General features: G+C 38.3%; 1 protein-coding gene across 2 annotated transcripts in view; it reads right to left on the reverse strand.

The window, feature by feature from the left end:
- cdh23 (cadherin-related 23) overlaps positions 1-21502 on the reverse strand; it is a 386093-nt gene that overhangs the window by 64430 nt on the left and 300161 nt on the right. The window contains exons 28-37 of one of the 2 annotated variants that reach the window (XM_073873573.1): positions 14847-14907; positions 12057-12202; positions 9535-9670; positions 7023-7411; positions 6842-6943; positions 6702-6704; positions 6174-6323; positions 5304-5432; positions 4717-4845; positions 3238-3465 (exon numbers count right to left, since the gene is read on the reverse strand). In XM_073873573.1, coding sequence (XP_073729674.1) covers positions 3238-3465; positions 4717-4845; positions 5304-5432; positions 6174-6323; positions 6702-6704; positions 6842-6943; positions 7023-7411; positions 9535-9670; positions 12057-12202; positions 14847-14907 — 1473 coding nt within the window. Of the gene's footprint in view, positions 1-3237; positions 3466-4716; positions 4846-5303; positions 5433-6173; positions 6324-6701; positions 6705-6841; positions 6944-7022; positions 7412-9534; positions 9671-12056; positions 12203-14846; positions 14908-21502 lie in introns of those variants that run through there. The other variant, XM_073873572.1, reaches the window with a different exon arrangement.

The following is a 21502-nucleotide window of genomic DNA, read 5'->3' on the forward strand; positions in this document are numbered from 1 at the left end:
CAGTATCTCAATACTTAGTATCTCAGTATCCCTCAGTTATCCTTTACCACCGAAACGGTGCTGATATTGATGCTCAGCTAGGGATCATACTATTCATTTTGGGAACTTATTCTAACTATAAAGATAATTTAATTCAGTGTCTTTATTGAACGGGGATAGATTGAGCACCAGCACTGCATCAGTGGTAAAAAGATCTTACACCATCTCAGCTTGAGACCCGCTGAGAAAAGTGGGGCTGTTTTAAAGCCTCTCGTGGTGAGTGAGGATCTGTTGTGGTGCTTTTATCAGGTATGTAGCTTACAGTATATCATGCACTCTCACAGAGCTTGTGCAATTTCTTTTGGTAAATGTTTTATCAGTGACAATCAAACCAGTGTCACTCTTTACCGTGTATGGTTTAAGGGCCATATCGAGGATGCATAAAAGGAGATTTTGTATATTTTATATCATTTTTTACATGTGTGAATGTGTGTGCTTGTGCAGACAAGTGTGTTTTTTCACTTTCAGCTGGACTGTAATGTAGATTGAAAAAGCAAAGCACTGGTAAACTATTTCAAGAAACTTATAAGTTTAAATTCACTGCCATACAGAGTGCTAAAACTTTGCTTTTTTCTAAATGAATGAATGGAAGGGATGGATGGATTTTAGGTGAATGTTTGCAAATCTGCTTTGTAAATATGCTTATGAAAATGCCACTTTACCACTTTGTATATTTTAAGTTGTATATTCGAGATTGATTCTGTGTTCCTGTACAATGTTTAGACCATATATGTAGCTCAAGTGATAATGCTGTGCAATATGATAAAACTGCTGATACAATCAAAAATAATTAGCTTATATGTCTTTAAAAAAAAATAAAACTAAAGTTTAAGTTCTCGTGAAAGCTGTGAGTCCTTGAGCTTTGTTTAACATATGATCGTACTGATCCATGCAACACAGGAACTGTCTGAGACAAGTAACCGATAAGCAGTGGGGCCCTTTAAACCACCATGAGGAACTTAGACAGCAAAGGACCAAAAATCACAAATGATGAAATGGCGAGCTGCCTGTGAGGTTCTGAACATGTTTTTGAGAGTGCAACTTCCTGTTTCAAAAGTAAGGCAGATTGTGGTTTCCTGTTTTTGTTGCACATTGACTTTTAAAGGAGCAAATACAGTATTTTATGTGTAGTGTCAAAAAAAAAAAAAACTTTACAAATCTGTTTACAAGGGCCTGCAACAAATTAGCATGATAAGGAGCAGCAAAGAAAGAAAGTTTGGCCTTTAAAGGCGGAGTGCACAATGTTTGAAAAACGCTTTGGAAAAGGAGACGGGCCGACTACCAAAACACACTTATAGGCAATCAGCAGTAAGGAGCATGTCTAATAACCGACATTGTTGCCGGGTTGCGTATGTGTGGGGCGGGTCTTTTAAAAGAAGGTCCAGATTCTATTGAGGTAGGGGCGTGTTTGTTTAGGTGATTTCAAATATCAACATTGGCTTTCAAACATTGTGCACTCCGCCTTTAATATTAAAATACTCTTGTGTGTGATTGGTGTTTGATTTAATTGGTGTTTGTCTGACTTTACAGTAATAGTCAACCAAAATTTTACACTCTAAAAAATATTTAACCCAGGGCTGGGTAACTATAGGACAGAACACATTTCTGAGTTAAAATGCCCCAAATAATGGGTTGTTTTAACCCAACTGCTGGGTTATTGTTAATCAACCATGTTGAAACAACCAGTGTTTGCATTTCATCAGCTCAAGAATGCACAGTCGGCAACATCAAAGCTCCAAAAGTATCAAAACTGTTTATAAAAAAAATGCATGGCATAGAGGTGACGTTTCGAGCATGCAGGCGAGCACATCTTAAAAAAGTCTCATAAAATGTCCTCTTTAAACTGTTGTTGTAATTTTTAATAGGAGTCATGTATGAAAAAATATGGCAGAACATTAATATCGCTAAATCTCGTTGGTTCTTGCTGTCTTGAGACAAAACAAGCAAATGATAACTAGTGACAGAAGCAAGGATTAATGGGATTCAACGTTATCCACATGCAGCTGAATTGTATGTTGCCATGGATACGTGATAAATCGATCACTAAATAAGGACAAAATATTAATTGTTTTCTTTCACAAACATATTGTTTCACTTGAGAAGACATTTTTAAGTCATTTGGATTAGTCCACTTTCTTTGAGAAAGAGTCTAGATAGTTTACTCATGTCATCCAGAATGTCGATGTCTTTCTTTGTTCATTCGAGAAAGAAATGTGTTTTTTGGGGAAGGCATTGCAGCATTTTTCTCATTTTGGTGGACTTTGGTGGGCCCCAACACTTAGCAGTTTTGATGCAGTTTGGGATTGCAGTTTCGGGGGACTCTAGACGATCCCAAACGAGGCATAAGGGTCTTATCTAGCAAAAAGATTGTCAGTTTTGACAAGAAAAATAAAAAATATGCACTTTTAAACCACAACTTCTTGTCTTTCTACAGTCGTGTGATGCGCCAGCTTGACCTCACGTAATACGTCATCACGTCAAGAGGTCACGGATGATGTATGCGAAACTACGCCCCAGTGTTTACAAGTATGGAGAAAGAGGACCGTTCCGACGTTGTTGTATGTCGAATGATACTAATTAATGTCTTTGTGTCAGTTTATTGTTTAAAATGGTCCGCAAATGTGCAATTCATATATGTAACACGTGACCTTTCGACGTCATTACACAATTACGTGAGGTCACGCTGGCGCATCACAGGACTGGAGGAAGACGAGAAGTTGTGGTTTAAAAGTGCATATTTTTTTTTTATTACCATTTCGCTGGATAAGACCCTTATGTCTTGTTTGGGATCGTTTGGAGTCCTTTGACACTGCAGTTTTGAACTGCATTGGAGCTGTTGATTGTTGGGGTCCATTAAAGTCAATTAAAATGAGAAAAATCCTGGAATGTTTTCCTCAAAAAACATAATTTCTTCACGACTGAACAAAGAAAGACATCGACATTTTGAAAGACATTGTGGTGAGTAGATGATCTGGATTTTTTTAAAGAAAATGGACTAATCCTTTAATGATGGATGTACGTGCTTTTTGGATCTTCAACATGTTAAGCCCCATATAAGATGATAACCTGATGTCATTTTAGTATAAAATTATTTGTGTTGAAATGTAGAAATCTGGGATGGCATGAGCGTGAGTGAATGGTGGGAATTTTTATATTTGGGTGAACTATTCCTTTAAGACGCAGTGTGTGTACACTTACTGATAAAGACGGCGTTCCGTCATCCTCCACCGTCACACTTAGCGTGTACTGCTGTTGTTTCTCTCTGTCAGGAGGTGAAGGACGAGTCACTATCTCTCCTGTCATACGGTCCATTCTGAAGGTCAGGTCCTGGTTCCCGCCAGTGATGTAGTACGACAGCATGGCATTGGGTCCAATGTCACGGTCTGTCGCTATGACACGCAACACTGCGGTACCGCCCCCCACATTCTAAAACAGATACACATGGACAAAGCAAAAGAAAAAACATAAATCAAATTATTAAAGGGGATACATTATTCAAAATCCAATTTTATCCAAATATTTGGACATTTGGCAGTGTGTGAACACAACAATCCTACAATGAAAAAAAATCCATCCTCTCCTTCTTTAATAATCCCCAATTAACCAAAGTAGTCTCATTAAACATGCTGTTTTGATTCTCTCGTTAATGTGATGTCACACTGATAAAGCACCGCCCATGGTGCTGACTGACTTTATTATATTATTATATATATTATATTATTGTCTTAGACTGTATTCTAATAGTGCATTCCCTCCAGCCGCAGTAGAGGTGGCAAAAATGCGCTATTCGCGCGTAGTTGGACGCTTGAACATTTGAGTTCACTTGCTTCATTCGCGCGTGAAATTCTAGTCATTCGAGACATTCACGTGGAAATTCGCGTCATGGGAGGAGCTTCTGCGACTCTGCTCGCTTCCTGTAATCACGTCACTACTACAGCAATGTCCTGATTGGTTAAAACGGTGCGAAAATCCACCGAAGTTCAGATTTTTCAACTCGCGCGTTTTCCGTAGCAACACTCAATTTGCGGTAGACACGGAAAGCGTGAGTGATTTACATGTCAATGCAAAGACGCGATTAGGCATCCTGCGGTGCGGTACACGCGGTAAGCGCAAAGAAATAATAGTAGATAATAATAATAATTTCGAGGAGATTTGCATTTTTGATTAAATAATGAAGCTTACAGATAATTCATTTGTAGAAAATACTACAATATTTCAAAACAAATTACAGTTTTTCATTTCAACTTCATTGCCACTTTAAAGGTACACACATGAAAACAGCGCTTTTCTGCTCCTACCCAAATAGGGGCATTTTGTACATGGTATAACAAATGATCTGTGGGATATTTTGAGCTGAAACTTCACAGACAAAATGGGCATAATATATACCCTTTAACTAAAATATATGTAAGTGTATTATTTTGGAACAATAGTGAAGTCTGGAGGACCCTAAATCTCAGATTATGTCTTATGTTGGTGATCGGATGATTGTTTTCTTTTTGTATGGTCTTTAAATGTGTATGTAAATAATTGTTGTATTTTATTTTGCTTTTTAATTTCATTTTAATTTACATTTTTTTTGTCAACCCAAAGATGCAATAGATGCCATAATAAAAAGGTTCCCACCCCCTGTTTGTCTAAATAGTCTTGTTTGGTAGCCTGAAAGGTGATTCTGACCTCATTGACGCTGACGTTGTACCCGCGAGGGCTTTGCAGGACGGGAGGGTTGTCATTCACATCCATAATGTTCACTGTGAGTGAAAGATCGGTGAACCTCGCGGGGGAACCATTATCCATCGCCCGCACCTGATCCAAACACATAACATACACCGTTTCCATAGTGACTTATACCTTACACAAATTATGCAAAACCTAGTATATATTTACGTCTACAAGGAAATATGTTTAAAGTCACGCAACACACTGATCAATGGCAGATATTATCAGGCCTAAAAATAACGCTGTACTGGAAGTGTGTAAATAAAGATAGCTTTTAGCAAGAATTTTCTTAGTCAAATGAATTTATGGTAAACGAAGACTGCCACAGAACTATGATGGAAACTAATTTAATTTATACTTTCAGTGTTGTCTAATGAATATCTACAACTTCATTCAATTCTGCATGCTATCTTAAAAAAATACTTCTGTGATGTGATACATTTTAAGCTACAAAAAAATGCTGGGTTACTTCAATCCAGCGTTGGGTCAAAAATGGACGACTCTAAAACGTTGGGTTTCAATTGAACTTAAGCTGTTTCTCTCACTTTAAGAAGGTAACGGTCCACAGCTTCACGGTCCAGACGTGCGTTAACGTAAACCTCTCCATACGTGTTGTTGGCAGTGTTGATTTTAAACACATCTTGCATGTTCCCGGCAATTAAGGTAAAGTTTACCTGATGGAGAAAAGGAGTTAAATTAGGAATGATTGACAGCTGATTTGGGCATGTAGCTTGATTTCATTTTCACATGGATAACTTAATTATTAAGAAGTTAAAGGTGCAGTGTGTACATTTTAGCCGCATCTAATGGTGAGGTTGCGAATTGCAACCAACGGCTCAGTCCACTGCTCACCCCTCGCTTTTGAAACACACAGAGAAGCTACGGTAACTGCCACCGGAAAAACATGTTATCGACGGAGACAACTTAGTAAAAACGTTTGTCCGTTAAGGGCTTTTAAATAAATATGGCGGCACAAAATTGCGACTTCCACGTAAGGGGACCCTCATTGTATGTAGATAAAAACGTCTCATACTAAGGTAATAAAAACATAACGGTTCATTATAAAAAGGTCTTTATACACGCCTTATAATATAGTTTTGTATATTATTTAGCATTTCTGTCTATTTAAGATATCCTTTTAAAAATTACACACTGCACCTTTAAAAACATTCAAAATAGTTTGTGCAAAAAATTGTATACATCAGGTTTTGTAATTAATTCAAATAAACTAAAATACGGAGCAATGTATACAGTGACAAAATTACAGACGTCTGAGGAAATCACAAATTGAAAATGTGCATGCAGGCTACTTTGCATTTTATTGCGTATTATATTAATGTTTTTGATATGCATATAATGCTAAACCACAACCCTCATTATATACGGAAATAAAAACATAAATGTGTCTTTCTCACGAGTCCATTTTTTCCAGCATCTTTGTCCCGCGCCAGCACCACTGCCACTCTCTGACCAATGGGCGTGTCCTCTGGAACATTGACAGACAAATCAGAAGTGATGTCAAACTCTGGACTGTTGTCGTTCTCGTCGAGAATGGTGATTGACACCTGTCAAAAAAAAGGAAAAATACAGAGCTGATTCACAAAACAAATTTCTTGTTATGAAATTATCTTAAAAGAATAGCTTAACCAAAAATAAAAATTTTCATTATTTATTCACCCTCATGTTGTTACAAACCTGTATAAATTTCTTTGTTTTGATGACCAAACAGTTTATGAGCCACAATCACTTCCATAGTATTATTTTTTCCTACTATGGAAGTGAATGCGCCTTATGATCGATATGGTTACAAACATTACTCAAAATATCTTCCTTCATGTTCATCAGAAAAAAGAAATGTTTACAGGTTTATAACAACACGAGAGTGAGAAAATTACAAAATTTTCATTTTTGGGTGCCTTTAAATCTAAAAATTACCCACTCACCTTCTATAAGTTTACATCAGGTTGAAGAGTGGAAAAGAGAAAATAAACCTAATTTAATTATTAATGTATATATACATATATATTTTATTTTGACATAATCTTTAAATTAAACTGAGAGAAGATTGTAAACTCAGTATTACCACAGTAGACCCTCTCTTTGGTCCACCATCATCAGCCACAACGGTAAGAGTGTATAAATCGCTCTTCTCTCTGTCCAACAGCCCTGTAACAGTAATACGACCCTGCAAAGAACACACAATCCTTTATATATTGTACATGCACATATAAAACAGCACTCAAACACACGGTCTGTTTCCTCACCGTGACACTGTCGATCTTAAAGAGGGCCAGGGCAGCAGGTGAGGTATCGGGGTCAAAGCGATACGTCAGCTGGTTCAGGTTATCGGCTGACTGCGCCTGCACCTGGACCACCTCTGTCCCTAGTGCGATGTTCTCTTTCAGTGACACTTCATAACCGGCTGACAGAAACGCCACTGCCTCGTCCAGCTCGTTGAGTAAAGTGACGTAGACGGTGCAGTAACTGCGGTGAAACGGGGGTGACTGATCCGTGGCCGACACGTTTATAAGGTAGCTTATCTTGGTCTCATAGTCAAGGTAATCCACTGTAGTTACCAGACCCGTACTCATATCCACCTCAAATTTACGGTCAGAACCTGAGACCAGAGCGTATGCAACGGCGCCACCGTTCCCTACAGACAGAAAGATTAAAGAGATGGATTAGACAAACAAGGAAGATAGATAGATAGATAGATAGATAGATAGATAGATAGATAGATAGATAGATAGATAGATAGATAGATAGATAGATAGATAGATAGATAGATAGATAGATAGATAGATAGACAGACAGACAGACAGACAGACAGACAGACAGACAGACAGACAGAAATACAGAGGGCAGACAGACAAGCAGATAGACAGAAATACAGATGATAGACAGACAGAAATACAGATGACACACAGACAGGCGGATAGACAGACACATAGACAGACAGACAGACAGACAGACAGACAGACAGACAGAAATACATATGACAGACAGAAATACAGATAACAGACAGACAAACATACAGACAAGTGAATAGGCAGAAATACAAATGATAGACAGACAGACAGACAGAAATACAGATGACAGACAGAAAGATATAGATAAACAGACAGATAGATATATAGATACAGACAGACAGACAGGTGGATAGACAGACACATAAACAGACAGACAGAATAACAGATGACAGACAGACAGACAGACAGACAGGCGGATAGACAGAAATACAGATGATAAACAGACAGACAGAAATACAGATGACAGACAGACAGATAAAGATAAATAGATTAACAGACAGATCGATATATAGATACATTCAGACAGACAGGCAGACAGAAACATAGACAGATATAAAGATGACAGACAGACAGGTGGATAGACAAGACACATAAACAGATAGACAGAAATGCAGATGACAGACAGACAGACAGACAGACAGACAGACAGACAGGCTGATAGACAGAAATACAGATGATAAACAACAGATAGAAATACAGATGACAGACAGACAGACAGGCAGGCAGACAGGCAGATCGACAGAAATACAGATGATAGACAACAGACAGAAAGAGAGTCAGACAGACAGACACATAGACAGAAATACGGATGACAGATGGACAGACAGACAGGTGGATAGACAGACACATAAACAGACAGACAGAAATACAGATGACAGACAGACAGGCGGATAGACAGATGACAGACAGACAGACAGACAAACAGACAGACAGACAGACAGGTAGATAGACAGACACATAAACAGACAGACAGAAATACAGATGACAGACAGACAGACAGGCAGATAGACAGAAATACAGATGATAGACAACAGACAGACAGTTAGACAGACACATAAACAGAAATACAGATGACAGACAGACAGACAGACAGACATACAGGTGGATAGACAGACACATAAACAGACAGACAGAAATACAAATACAGTTAGACAGACACATAAACAGAAATACAGATGACAGACAGACAGACATACAGGTGGATAGACAGACACATAAACAGACAGACAGAAATACAAATACAGTTAGACAGACACATAAACAGAAATACAGATGACAGACAGACAGACATACAGGTGGATAGACAGACACATAAACAGAAATACAGATGACAGACAGACAGGCGGATGACAGAAATTCAGATGATAGACAGACAGACAGAAATACAGATGATAGACAGAAAGACAAACAAATAAAGAGGAGAGAGATAGAGAGAGTAGTAGACTAATTAAAAATATGACAATTTAAAGCAATGTATAATTTAATGTAGCTTGCTTATAACACTGACAGACTAAATCATATAGAACTAGAGTAAAGTGAACTCTACACAATGAGACCTGCAGAGATCCTGACACTCCTAACGCCTTCATGAGGAAGTGAAACAAGGAAGCAGTCATGGACACAAGCAGAAGTGTGGCACAAATGCCATGGTATAATTTTAAATTGAGCACATATAAACATAACCCATAAACATAAGAGGAAATAGTCCGAAATCAGCATGCTTTTGTTAGGTTTCTTTGTGTTGCTTGGTGTTCACTTGTCTAACACGGAAAACAATAACCAATACTATTTTATTACATATTTTGGGTTTTCTTTTCAAAAATATATTTACTGTGCATTGTCATATAAAGTATCAATCAAAGATTAGTTGGATTGCATCTGAAAAACAAGCCTGTAAAGCTCCACATTAAGTTGAGGGATGTGTTGGATTAAATGTGATGTATAAACAGTGTGTGTTGTTGTGTACCTGTGTCTGGGTCTGTAGCTCTGACCACCACAACAGAGGTTCCGATCCCAGCCGTCTCTCTGAGCCCGAGACGATTGTACTGGGATTGAGTAAAGACTGGGAACTCATCGTTCACATCCTCCACATACACAATCACCTACAAACACACAATGATTCATTTTTTTCTAGAATCTGAATGACAACACACACAGTGCTACACATTATATCAAAGATATTGGAAATAACAAGATTGAACACTTTTGTTACTACAAATAAGGCACAATGTAATGCTCAATATGGGCTCTCGAGACAGAAGTCCCGCCTCCCGCTTAAAAGAACCAATCATTAATCGATGAAGACTGCCGATTTACTGGAGGACGGGCTTTGTCGTGTACAGGGTCGTGTGAGGCGCTTGCCAATCTATATGGATGAGTAGTAGCTAAAAACAATCTTAAATTTTTTTTTAGCATAATTTTAGCTTAAGAAACAAAAGTTATGGTCGGAAATGTGTTGTTTAAAGGCGGGTGCATGATCTCTGAAAGCCAATTTTGACATTTCAATTTATGTAAACTAACACACCCCTACCCCAATAGAATCTGGACCTTTTTTTGATAGACCCGCCCCACACATATGCAACCCAGACAGGCAATGATGTTGGTTAGTAGACACGCCTCTTACTGCTGATTGCCTACAAGTGTGTTTTGGTACTCGGCTCGACTCTCTTTTCCAAAGTGTTTTTCAAAAATCATGCACGCTGCCTTTAACCGTGTTAGCACAAGATTTTAGAGATATCTGTCTGTACACAATCAAGTAGAAAGCACTTTATTCTTGCATGGCTAAAATAACTGTGCGGAGGCGTTGTGTTGCAACTTCCCTAAAGGGACATTTTAGGGAAGATTTTAAACCAAAATGTTGTTTAAAGGTGCAGTGTGTAAATTTTAGTGGTGAAGTGCTGGTGAATTGCAACCAACAGCTCAGCCCACTGCTTACCCCTCATTTTTTAATCACATAAAGAAGCTACGGTAGCCTCCACCGGACAAACATGTAATCGGAGACAACTTAGTAAAAAAAAGTTTGTCCATTAAGGGCTTCTGTAGAAACATGGCGGCACAAAATGGCGACTTCCATGTAAGGGGACCCACTGTATATGTAGATATAAACGTCTCATTCTAAGGTAATAATAACAAAACGGTTCATTATAAAAGGTCTTTATACACAACTGATAATATAGCTTTGTATATTATCTTGCATTTCTGTTAAGAGATCCTTCTAAAAATTACACAATGCACCTTTAAAGCTACAATTAACAAAGTACTTTAATTACATTAACAAATAAACTGGGGTAAGATTTAAAAAAAAAATAAGTTTACATTTTCTTAAAGGGGCCATTGCATGAAAATCAGACTTTTTCCATGTTTAAGTGCTATAATTGGGTCCCCAGTGCTTCTATCAACCTAAAAAATGTGAAAAAGATCAACCCAGTAACTCAGTTTTGGTAAATCATTCTCTGCAAGCACATGAAAAAATAGGTCGTTGAAATTTGGCTCTCCTTATGATGTCATAAGGAGCTCTTATTATAATAATACCTCCCCTTAATCTGCACTATCCAACCACAGCATTTAGTGCAGAGAAAATCACAATTGAGTTTTAATTGCAACAAACCACCATCATTGTGATCAATGTTTGAATTTCATCAGCTCATTTGCATTTTAAAGGACACACCCAAAACGGCACATTTTTGCACACACCTACAAAGTAGCAATTTAAACATGCTATAATAAATTATTTATATGGTGTTTTGAGCTAAAACTTCACATATGCGCTCTGGGGACACCAAAGATTTATTTGACATCTTAAAAAAGTCTTGTGCCATGGCCCCTTTAAATACTTATTTCAAGAAAAATGTAAGAAACATTTTCTTATCCCATTGGCAGATTTGTTTAGGTTGTTTTAAACACAAATTCACTTAAAGGTGCCGTGTGTAATTTTTAGAAGGATCTCTTGACAGAAATGCAAAATAATATACAAAACTATATTATCAGTGGTGTATAAAGACCTTTTTATAATGAACCGTTATGTGTTTATTGCCTTAAAGTGAGATGTTTTATCTACATACACCGAGGGCCCCCTTACATGGAAGCTGCCATTTTGTTACACCATGTTTCTACAGAAGCCCTTAACGGACAAACTTTTATACTAAGTTGTCTCCAACGATGACATGTTTGTCCAGTGGCGGCTACCGTGGCTTCTCTATGAGTTTCAAAAGCAAGAGGTGGGCAGTAGACTGAGCCATTGGTTGCAATTCACAACCTCACCACTAGATGCCGCTGAAATGTACACACTGCACCTTTAAATTATATCAAAAATGTCAAAATAATTATATAAAAGTCATTTTTGCAGTGTAGGTGTTATGTTTTAATGAAACCAATACATTTAACGCTAAATTTTAATTTAACCGTGTGAAACACACTTCTAGACACATAAAAATACACGTCTACAACTCTATTACTTGTACCCACACGTATCAACACACAAATACACACCCTGACAGAGCTGCGCATGCTGCCCTGGTCACTGTTGAAGGCCTCCACTTCCAGCACGTGTGAGCTTTGAGTCTCTCGGTCCAAAGCTTTGTCACCCCTGCTGATGACTCCAGACAGACGGTCCATGTTAAACTGACCACCGTTTCCTACAGAGAGCACACACAAATAACACATACTGGCCAATGAAAAACTTTTACACAGTCTCCATAAACTTGAGGTTCATAATCCTGATCATTTATGTTGCAGCACGCGTAACAGCAAACATCGCTAGAATCAAAGTGTGGAGTGCATCTAGACTCATCAAGGCTAGGGGCAAATAAAAAAATATATATATATATATATATATATATTTTACACACTTTAGTACACAAACTCCCATTTCCCTAGAAAATACTGATTTAAAGACACAATATTTAATGTAGAAGTTGCTATACAACAACACTGGCATAGCTTGATGATGTTGTAAAAAAAAAGTGGAATGATGAGAGTTGTTGTCTTCCCCTTTACTGTTAATAGGAACCGATCCGACAGTACTCACAAATCATGTAAATGGATCATGTATAATACATATGTTATAATGTAAGCACACATTGTGGGCTAATAAAAGCAACAACTGAATGGCATGATAGATGTTACTACAATATATAGATAGATACATCATCAGCGGCTGTTTCTATGGACCGCTGGAAGTAATTCGTCCTCCATATTGGAACGGTCAAAGTTGGTGTTGCCAAATCTGCAGTGATTACTTTAAAACTGGTGACGTGGATTGCTTTTCCTGTGAAATGAATGTTGAAAGATTCAGGTTGTCAATATTAAGGCAAGATTATGAAAAATTGCATTTGGGTTATGGTCATTGTTGTGCTAGATTCTGGCAAATCTGGCAATCCTGCCAAGATGGTCTGTGAACAGTGGAGAGCTAGCTGACTGTGTCTGCAACCGTAGGTCTACCCATGTTTCATCAAATGTTGTAGGCCCAGAAATATAATTATTAAACTTACACAATACATTAAGACAAAAGTGTTTGCTAACATCGTCATTTAAAGTTACTATAGTTTAATAAAGCAATAAACCCCAAGAAGCAGTGGTGTTACCAGTGCATTTTATAACAGCTAAGAGGCGTTGTTAGGCACGACGTGAAGCAGAGTGCCTAAAACCCCCTTAGCTGTTATAAAATGCACTGTAACCCCACTGCTTCGAGGGGTTTATTGGGTTTATAAAACGGTTACTTCATATGCATAACGTTAGCGGGTTTTTATAAAATAAAACACAAATAAGTTGTAATTATATTAGTACAAATATTACTCTTCCGCCAAACAAAGTAGTTCCTCAGAATCAAGTGTGACTGAAACAGAGCGCAGTTCCCAACCAACACAGATGCAGCAAAGATACAATGAAAATATGATTAAAGACGGTGGTGTTTATTTTATAAATCAACATTCATCTAAGTTATACATGAACATTTATATCGTATAACTGTTGAAGTGATGATCAAATATGCTTGTAAGCATGCTGAACCGCTTTCCCCGTCAGCGTTTTTTTTTAAGTTGCCACCCAGTTTTAGTTTAATGCCTTGCAGAAAAATTATCTTCTTTAAATAAACTTAAAATATCAAATGAAAGAACAGACCAAAACGTTTCATCCTACCTTCATTTGTTCTCTTATGACCTCTCAAATTTTTTAGCTAAAAGCGGAGATAATTCCATTTTTTGTGAATAACTTTTGTAAGATATCAGATTCAGAGCCATGAACAGTACTACACTGTGTTTTCATTGTTGAGTGAATGCGTCAGTGTTTAAGTTGGGTAAGATCGCCAACCTGTGGATAATAGTGGACGTATTAACTTGAGTTATAAACTCCTCAGACAACGTTTTCTCTTTATCGACGAGATGACTCAACAATATTTATTGACATTTATCTGGATATCGCCATTAATTGTGCAATTGTAGACAAATTAAAAATATGAATAAAGACTGTGGTGTTTATTTTCATAAATCAGTACGCAGCAACAGTGGCGCAGTGATACTTATGTAATCTGGTCTGAACCGTGGGGTTACCGGGGTATTTTTTCACGGCTTAGAACGCGTTTCAACCAATCATAATGAAGAACTGCCCGTTTTATAAAACAAATTAATATTACGTTAATATATATACAAAAACAACACATTTACACCTGTGAAATTGTTAGCCCATTTTTTCGGGAATATAAATATATTTGAGGATATAAATCTTTGCAGTGTTTAAGCTGCACAGTGACGTGGTATCCTGGAAAACTGTGAGTGAAATCTGCAACTGGACAGTTCCAAAATGGAGGACACGTCTACATGTGTGGAGGAGCCCAAATTACGGTGTTATATCTTTGGTTACTACTTCCGCATTTTGCATGCAAACTACTACTTCCGCATACGACACCGCACAGATTGATCAGCATATGACACAACACTATATTTTGTCATATATCATATTTGATATCATAGGCCAAACAGTTTGCGCTGTGCTACATGAAGTCAAACACAAATATAGTTTCTATGGCAGCAAAAGCATAAACCGAGGACAACCCGGATATGAAGGCATAAACAAGCGACCCCATAAACATGGGCGAACGTTGGATAAAATAGCTAATTCTCTGGATTCATATATTTTGGGATAATGCAAGTACACATGTGAAGAAAATATATCCTTTAAAGATGGCTGTTCTACTCTTTTGTGTATGTGTGTGTACACTGCTGTGTTAAAGTACAATCCTGGAAATGATCATGACATTGTCAAATGTGAAGTTGAACTTGTTACCCGAAAGGATCCTGTAGAGAACTCTACCATTCTCCCCTGCATCAGCGTCTGTGGCTTGTACCTGCAGACACACACAAACACATATGATGCTACATCATTCAGAGTGAAAGTAACACCTTACACACTTTACACAGGTGTAAACAACATTACGTGAGCAGCAAAAGTGTTTTTCACTGCATGCTTGAAGAAATACGGTTAGGGAAGGTGTATCATTGCTGCAGCACTAGCAAAAAACCACAGTCTGTTTGTTTAACTAGACAGAATGGTCCAGACATAACAACCTGTGTGTCAAATTATGTAAGATGGTGTAGTGTGAGCGAGCCCTTATTATTAAAATAAAAGCTGCAATCCGTAACTTTTAAAAAAAAGTTATTGAGTAAGTACATAAAAATCAACGTCTGAAACTTCTTGGGGGGCGTGAGATGGTGCCGAGGGGCACAAGTTTTATTAAATGTTATAAAATACAATAGTTTTATCTACCAACCACCAGCACTTAAAGGAATAGTCAATTTTCTTAAAAGAAAAATCCAGATAATTTACTCACCACCATGTCATCAAAATGTTGATGTCGTTCTTTGTTCAGTCGAGAAGAAATTATGTTTTTTGAGGAAAACATTGCAGGATTTTTCTCATTTTAATGGACTTTAATAGACACCAACAATTAACACTTAACAGTTTTTTTCAACGGAGTTTCAAAGGACTATAAACAATCCCAAACGAGGCATAAGGGTCTTATCTAGCAAAGCGATTGTCATTTTTGACAATAAAAATAAAAAATATGCTCTTTTAAACCACAACTTTTCGTCTTGATCCGGTCCAGCGCGACCTAACGTAAATGCGTAGTGATGTAGGGAGGTCACGTGTTACATATATAAAACGCACATTTGCGGACCATTTTAAACAATAAACTGACACAAAGACATTAATTAGTATCAGTTGACATACAAATTTCAACACACTTGTAAACACTGGTGCGGAGTTTCGCATTCGTCTTGTGACCTCTTGACGTCATGACGTATTGCGTGGGGTCACCTGGCGCATCACGACCAGATCTAGACGACAAGTTGTGGTTCAAAAGTGCATATTTGCCACTTTTCCCGTCAAAAATGACAATCGTTTTGCTAGATAAGACCCGTATGCCTCGTTTGGGATTGTTTATAGTCCTTTGAAACTCAGTTGAAAAAAACTGTTAACTTACGTGTTGAGTAAGTGTTAACTGTTGGTGTCTATTAAAGTCCATTAAAATGAGAAAAATCCTGCGATGTTCTCCCCAAAAAACATAATTTCTTCTCGACTGAACAAAGAAAGACATCAACATTTTGGATGACATGGTGGTGAGCAAACTATCTGGATTTTTCTTTTAAGAAAATGGAATATTCCTTTAATTGAATCTTTGTTTAATTCTAGATTTAAGTTTGAGATTGTCATGAATTTTCTTGGGGGGAGCAAAGGGTTGCACCCATGGATGCACCTTATACAAGGGGGTGCGTACGTCGAAACGTTTAAGAACCACTGCGTTACCCTGAATCACATCAGTAAGCTTATAGGCGGAATTGCACTGCAGATCTGAAAGCCCAAATCTGATTTGTTGCCTGTATTCGTTTTTATTGACGACCTGTTTAAAAGTGAGTCGTATCCGATATCAGAATTTACACTAAACACTTGGCAAAACAATTCAAGGTAGACTGACCCGGAACAGCTTAAACCACAGAGGAAATAAAACAAGACACAAAAACAAGACATAAAACTACATTACTCCACTAAGTGGAGCAATTTCTCCAAAGATGCGCTGCTGAAAAGAGTCATGTGATCGCGGGTGGTTTCCACCTGAACTCCTGTGCCAAATGGCGCACTCCGGACTAGTGAACTTCCTCAGAGCCCATACTTTAATGACAACATGTAGTGCAGACCATAGGGACCCTTGACGTGAGTCCATGAGGGTCGTTTTTTGGGACAGACTCAAGCGTCACGCCGGAAAAAGGAAGAGAAGTGATGTGGTGTTACTCCTCCCATCAGTCGTCGATTGCTCTTTCGCAAGGACTTCTGAGTTGGTAAAGTGTGTGGAGCCTGCAGCAGTGCGGGCTGTGCCGAAGGCCGGATCAAGGGTCCAAAGGGGGCGCTGATGAGCACACTTAAAATGGCAGATGGACCACCCGAACTCGTAGACAAAGTGAGCATGCGCAATTTATGACCACAAAACCAAAAGTCCACATGAAGTGCGCCATTTGGGACAGGGCCTGAGATGATGTCATATGCCAGTGTTGCATTTTCAATGACGGACGACATGTCTTGACATTGGAACTTTCGATCTGTCCGCCTACATCGTGGACGCGAATACATGCATCCGATTCATATCTGTTTTATTTCCACATATGAATGAGGCCTGAAACTGTTCGGAGAATATCAGAATCCATGCAATTTTTTTTTGCTTAAACATCTGTGTGTAATATCCGATCTGTTCCACTTGAGGAATAGAGTCACTTCAAGCAGGCAGTTATAATAATGATATATGAGGCCTAGTCCACACGGACACAGGTATTTTTATAACCAGAGTTTTTCCTCCCAAAAAATCCACACATGCTCGGTTTAAAAGAAATCTCCGTCCTCATAGAAAAGCAAAGACACGCCATCGTGCGCTGTCAAGAGGATGCCACATCAGCAGGGGGCGATATAACCCAAATCGTAAATTCAATTCAATTTTATTTATATAGCGCTTTTCACAATTGTTAATTGTTTCAAAGCAGCTTTACATGAATAGATGTAGGGGAAAACACAGAAAAATCAATAGATGATATAAGAAGCAGAATACAGTGGCTAATAATAAACCGTACAAGAAAGCGTAAAAGTAACGTATACAGGAAAGTGCTAAGTTAAGCCAATGTTGGCTGACTCTTCATGGGATGAAAAAACCCCTAGGAGAAAAACCCTGTGGGAAAACTCCTAGAAGGAGAAAAACCCTCGAGTGTTTTTTTTTAACTTGAGAGTAAAGCCACCTTGGCCAATCAGAAGCCTAACAAAACTGACGTCGCAAGGCAAAACCCCCGGTTTTACTGTCTACACCAGTGGTTTTCAAACTGGGGTCGGGGCCCCCAGGGGGGCTGCGAGATGGTGCTAGGGGTGCCTCAGTTTTATGACATTTTATGAAATACATTTATCATTTATCATGAATTCTGTGTAATTAAACCTAAAAAAAATAAGGCTACTAACCAAAAGCACTACTTTTTTGTATAATTTAATGTTCCCTTTCAGTCGGTCACAACGACGTCACGTCGTGACCGACGAATTGCGAAGCGGTTCCCAATTCGTCGGTCACGACGTGACGTCTCCGTTCCCTTCCTTCAGGGAACGAGGGTTACATACGTAACCGAGACGTTCCCTTTCAGTCGGTCACTACGACGTCACGTCGTGACAGACGAATTGCGAAGCAGTTCCCAATTCGTCGGTCACGACGTGACGTCTCCGTTCCCTTCCTTCAAGGAACGAGGGTTACATACGTAACCGAGACTTTTTTTAAATTAAAATGTTGATTTTTAGAACAGTTTTTTGTCACAAATTTTCTTTGGGGGGCCGCGAAGGAATGCACCGTACACAAGGGGGGCTGCACGCTGAAAAAGTTTGGGAACCACTGGTCTACACGGCAACACTGCAACTGGGGTTTCTTAATATCCTCACCCTGGCAGGGGTTTTCAAAAATGTTTGGTTTCAGGGCCCTGATACTGCGTTTTCATGTGGACGAACGGTCAAAACCTCATAAAAAAGTCCCCGTGTCCGTGTGGACTAGGCCTAAATTGAGCGGTTGGGTATGATTTTACAAGAAATGTAATTTTTATGCCGCTTGACTTCAACACGAGTAGAGAACAGCATTTAAAGTAACCTGCAATTTCATATTTCAAACAGAGATGGCGATAGAATGTATTTTTTGTTTTAAATGTAGTAATAATTCAAATTTACAGCTGCTCTACCAGATAATATAAATCAACTAACTTTCATCTTGCACAACATTATAGTATTTAGAAGCCAAGTGTGCATTTATTTACTTTTAGCGTCTTTGGACATTACTCATTATTTGCAACTAGGGGCGTAGAAATGACACAGTTCACTTTTCAATGGTTGTCATGACAACACCTGAATAACTTATCTTCACCAAAGCATGCGCACATCTTCAACAATGACAGAAATCTCTGAAACGTTCAACAACAATTGTTCCTGCATATATTTACGCATATAAATTTATCACGTCTTTACCACGCTTAATTCATTTGTATATTAGTCAAACCCTGACAGCCACACACACTGTGAATGTGACGGCCTCTCCTCAAGACTCATTAGCTTTATAAAAAGATGTTGAGAGGAGAAGAAAGCACCAGGGGATGAGGGGGGACGGGGGAATTTCTTAGAAACAGATGAATAGGGAAAGCAGATCGGACCATACCATCCCAAACACTGAGGGGTTTAAAACTTTCGTCCGAAAGTTTGGTTTAGATGTGCGAGTCAACGTTTATCTCACGAAACACACTCCTACTGTCCGCGGACTGAAACACACTCCTGAAATTAGGACAGGTTGAGCTTGGGTCTTTAATAGCACATCATTTGTGAGTTTTTGCATAAGCTTTGAACCTTCCAGCTGTCTTACATCCACAGTGTCCTGTCTGTCTCTCCATTGCTCTTGGTGACATTGTGATTAGAAGCGAGGGGGATCTTTGGAGGACTCAGACGTCGCATGCATCACTAAAGGTAAAGTTGAATCACAAACTTCAATCTGAAAATTTCTATCGTAAGTTGGTATAGCTAAATTTATTAGTTAGTTAAAACTGGTCATTGTTTGGTTGACCAGCTACCATTTTATAAAAAACTGACCAAATTAGAGATGCTTATAACCAGCCTAGACCAGCTTGAAACCAGATATCACGTGCCAAACAAACACACATTAATCTTTTAATTAAAAGAAAAAAAAGTTATGTGAGTCTAGAATTGCATTACTTTTTTCTGAAATATTATTTTTTTCAGATTTTAAACCATATGGATCAGGTTGTAAACATAATATTTTTTGTTTTATTACTCACTACAAATTTAACAAAGTGTATTTTAATGGAAGAACCAAAAACTGCCTGTCTGAACAGTCTTAATGTAATGCATTAAAATAAAAAAGCATAAAAAAGTGCATTAATGCATATTAAGCAGATTCGCATCACGGTGAGTAATGAAGTGTTTCTGTAACAATATTTCTCGTCTGAATGGCCTATTCAGTCTGTTTGTGGCATTTAAAATGAAGAATAATTTCATGTCTCAATGTTTTTCACTAAAGTGTTAGTCATACACTGTGTGCTTACAATTTAACATGCTGACATTTAAGAGCAGGGTGGCAGAGTAATTGTGTAAAAGTGTGTGTGTGTGTGTGTGTGTGTTTGATATGGATTGTGGGTTATTTTAACAGACCCAATTCAAAAACAAAAACAATTTAGTCGAACTTTCCATCTGGCTTAGTGGGGCATAAATGTTTCAAAAGCTAGACAGACGGACTCCCACATACTGTAATGATAGTGGCTCCCCGATGCCCGCAAATTATGAAAAAATCCTGGAAATCAATTATTTGAGAATGTGGGAGTTAGAGAGATCAGGAACAAACTATTTTTAACAAGACGAACACAGTGAGCAAAAAGACAAAGCAAGAAAGGGACAGAGAGTGAATTCTGATTGGTCGCTTATTCTGATAATTGTGGGCGGCTTACAATCAACCTCTTTTTTCTTTTCAGTACACTGTAGTGTTAATGACTGTGTTCAAAAAACAGGAAAATATTGCAATAATTTCATTTTCAGTACATTAAAGTGTACCCCTACTTAACAAGGGTTAATAATAATGTGGTTTTAGATGTCATACATTCATTAGGTGTCATTAGCTTCAATAAAATGCCACAGGGATGGCATATTTTTGAAGTTAGCGGGACACTGGTCCCCTCGCCAAAAAGCTTTTGGATTATCGAAAAAAAATGTGTGTTTGACAAAACGTTTATGACGCTTACACAGTTTGTCCAACAAGATAATCTTCACAGATAAAACAACTTTTATGAAAGGCTTAATGTGTTTACTAGGAATAAAGAGCTTATCTTATGTTGCATTCACACCAGCCACGGTAGAGGCATGAAGCGCGAGTGATTTCAATGTTAAGTCAATGTGAAGATGCGTTGACGCGCGTCTGGAGGTCTCGCGGCGCGAATGAGGCATTTAGTGCGACACGGTAGGCGCGATAAAAAAACTTTTTTTTAAAAAACGCGCCGCGTTAACCAATCAGGAGCTTGCTCTAGTAGTGACGTGATTACAGGAAGCGAGCAGAGTCGCAGAAGCCTATGGAAGGCCCTCCTATGACGCGTATTTCCACGTGAATGTCTCGATGACTACAATTTCACACGTGAATGAAGAGAGTAACCTCAAAATGTTCAAGCGGCAAACTAGACGCAGTAGACGCGATTTTGACGCCTCAAACGCAGCTGGTGTGAACCCACGGTTAGGCTACAAGCAAACCTCACCATGGTCTCTCGACATCAATGTCATCACCCCCAAGCTTTTGACAGCTCTTTCAAATTTTATTAAACAGATTTAAAAACATGTTTCCTGATAAGGAAATACTCTGTGGATGAATCTTTGTTGGGAATTGTGCC

This window comes from Misgurnus anguillicaudatus, chromosome 11 (assembly GCF_027580225.2).
Source record: "Misgurnus anguillicaudatus chromosome 11, ASM2758022v2, whole genome shotgun sequence".
In the NCBI taxonomy this organism is placed as follows: domain Eukaryota; kingdom Metazoa; phylum Chordata; class Actinopteri; order Cypriniformes; family Cobitidae; genus Misgurnus; species Misgurnus anguillicaudatus.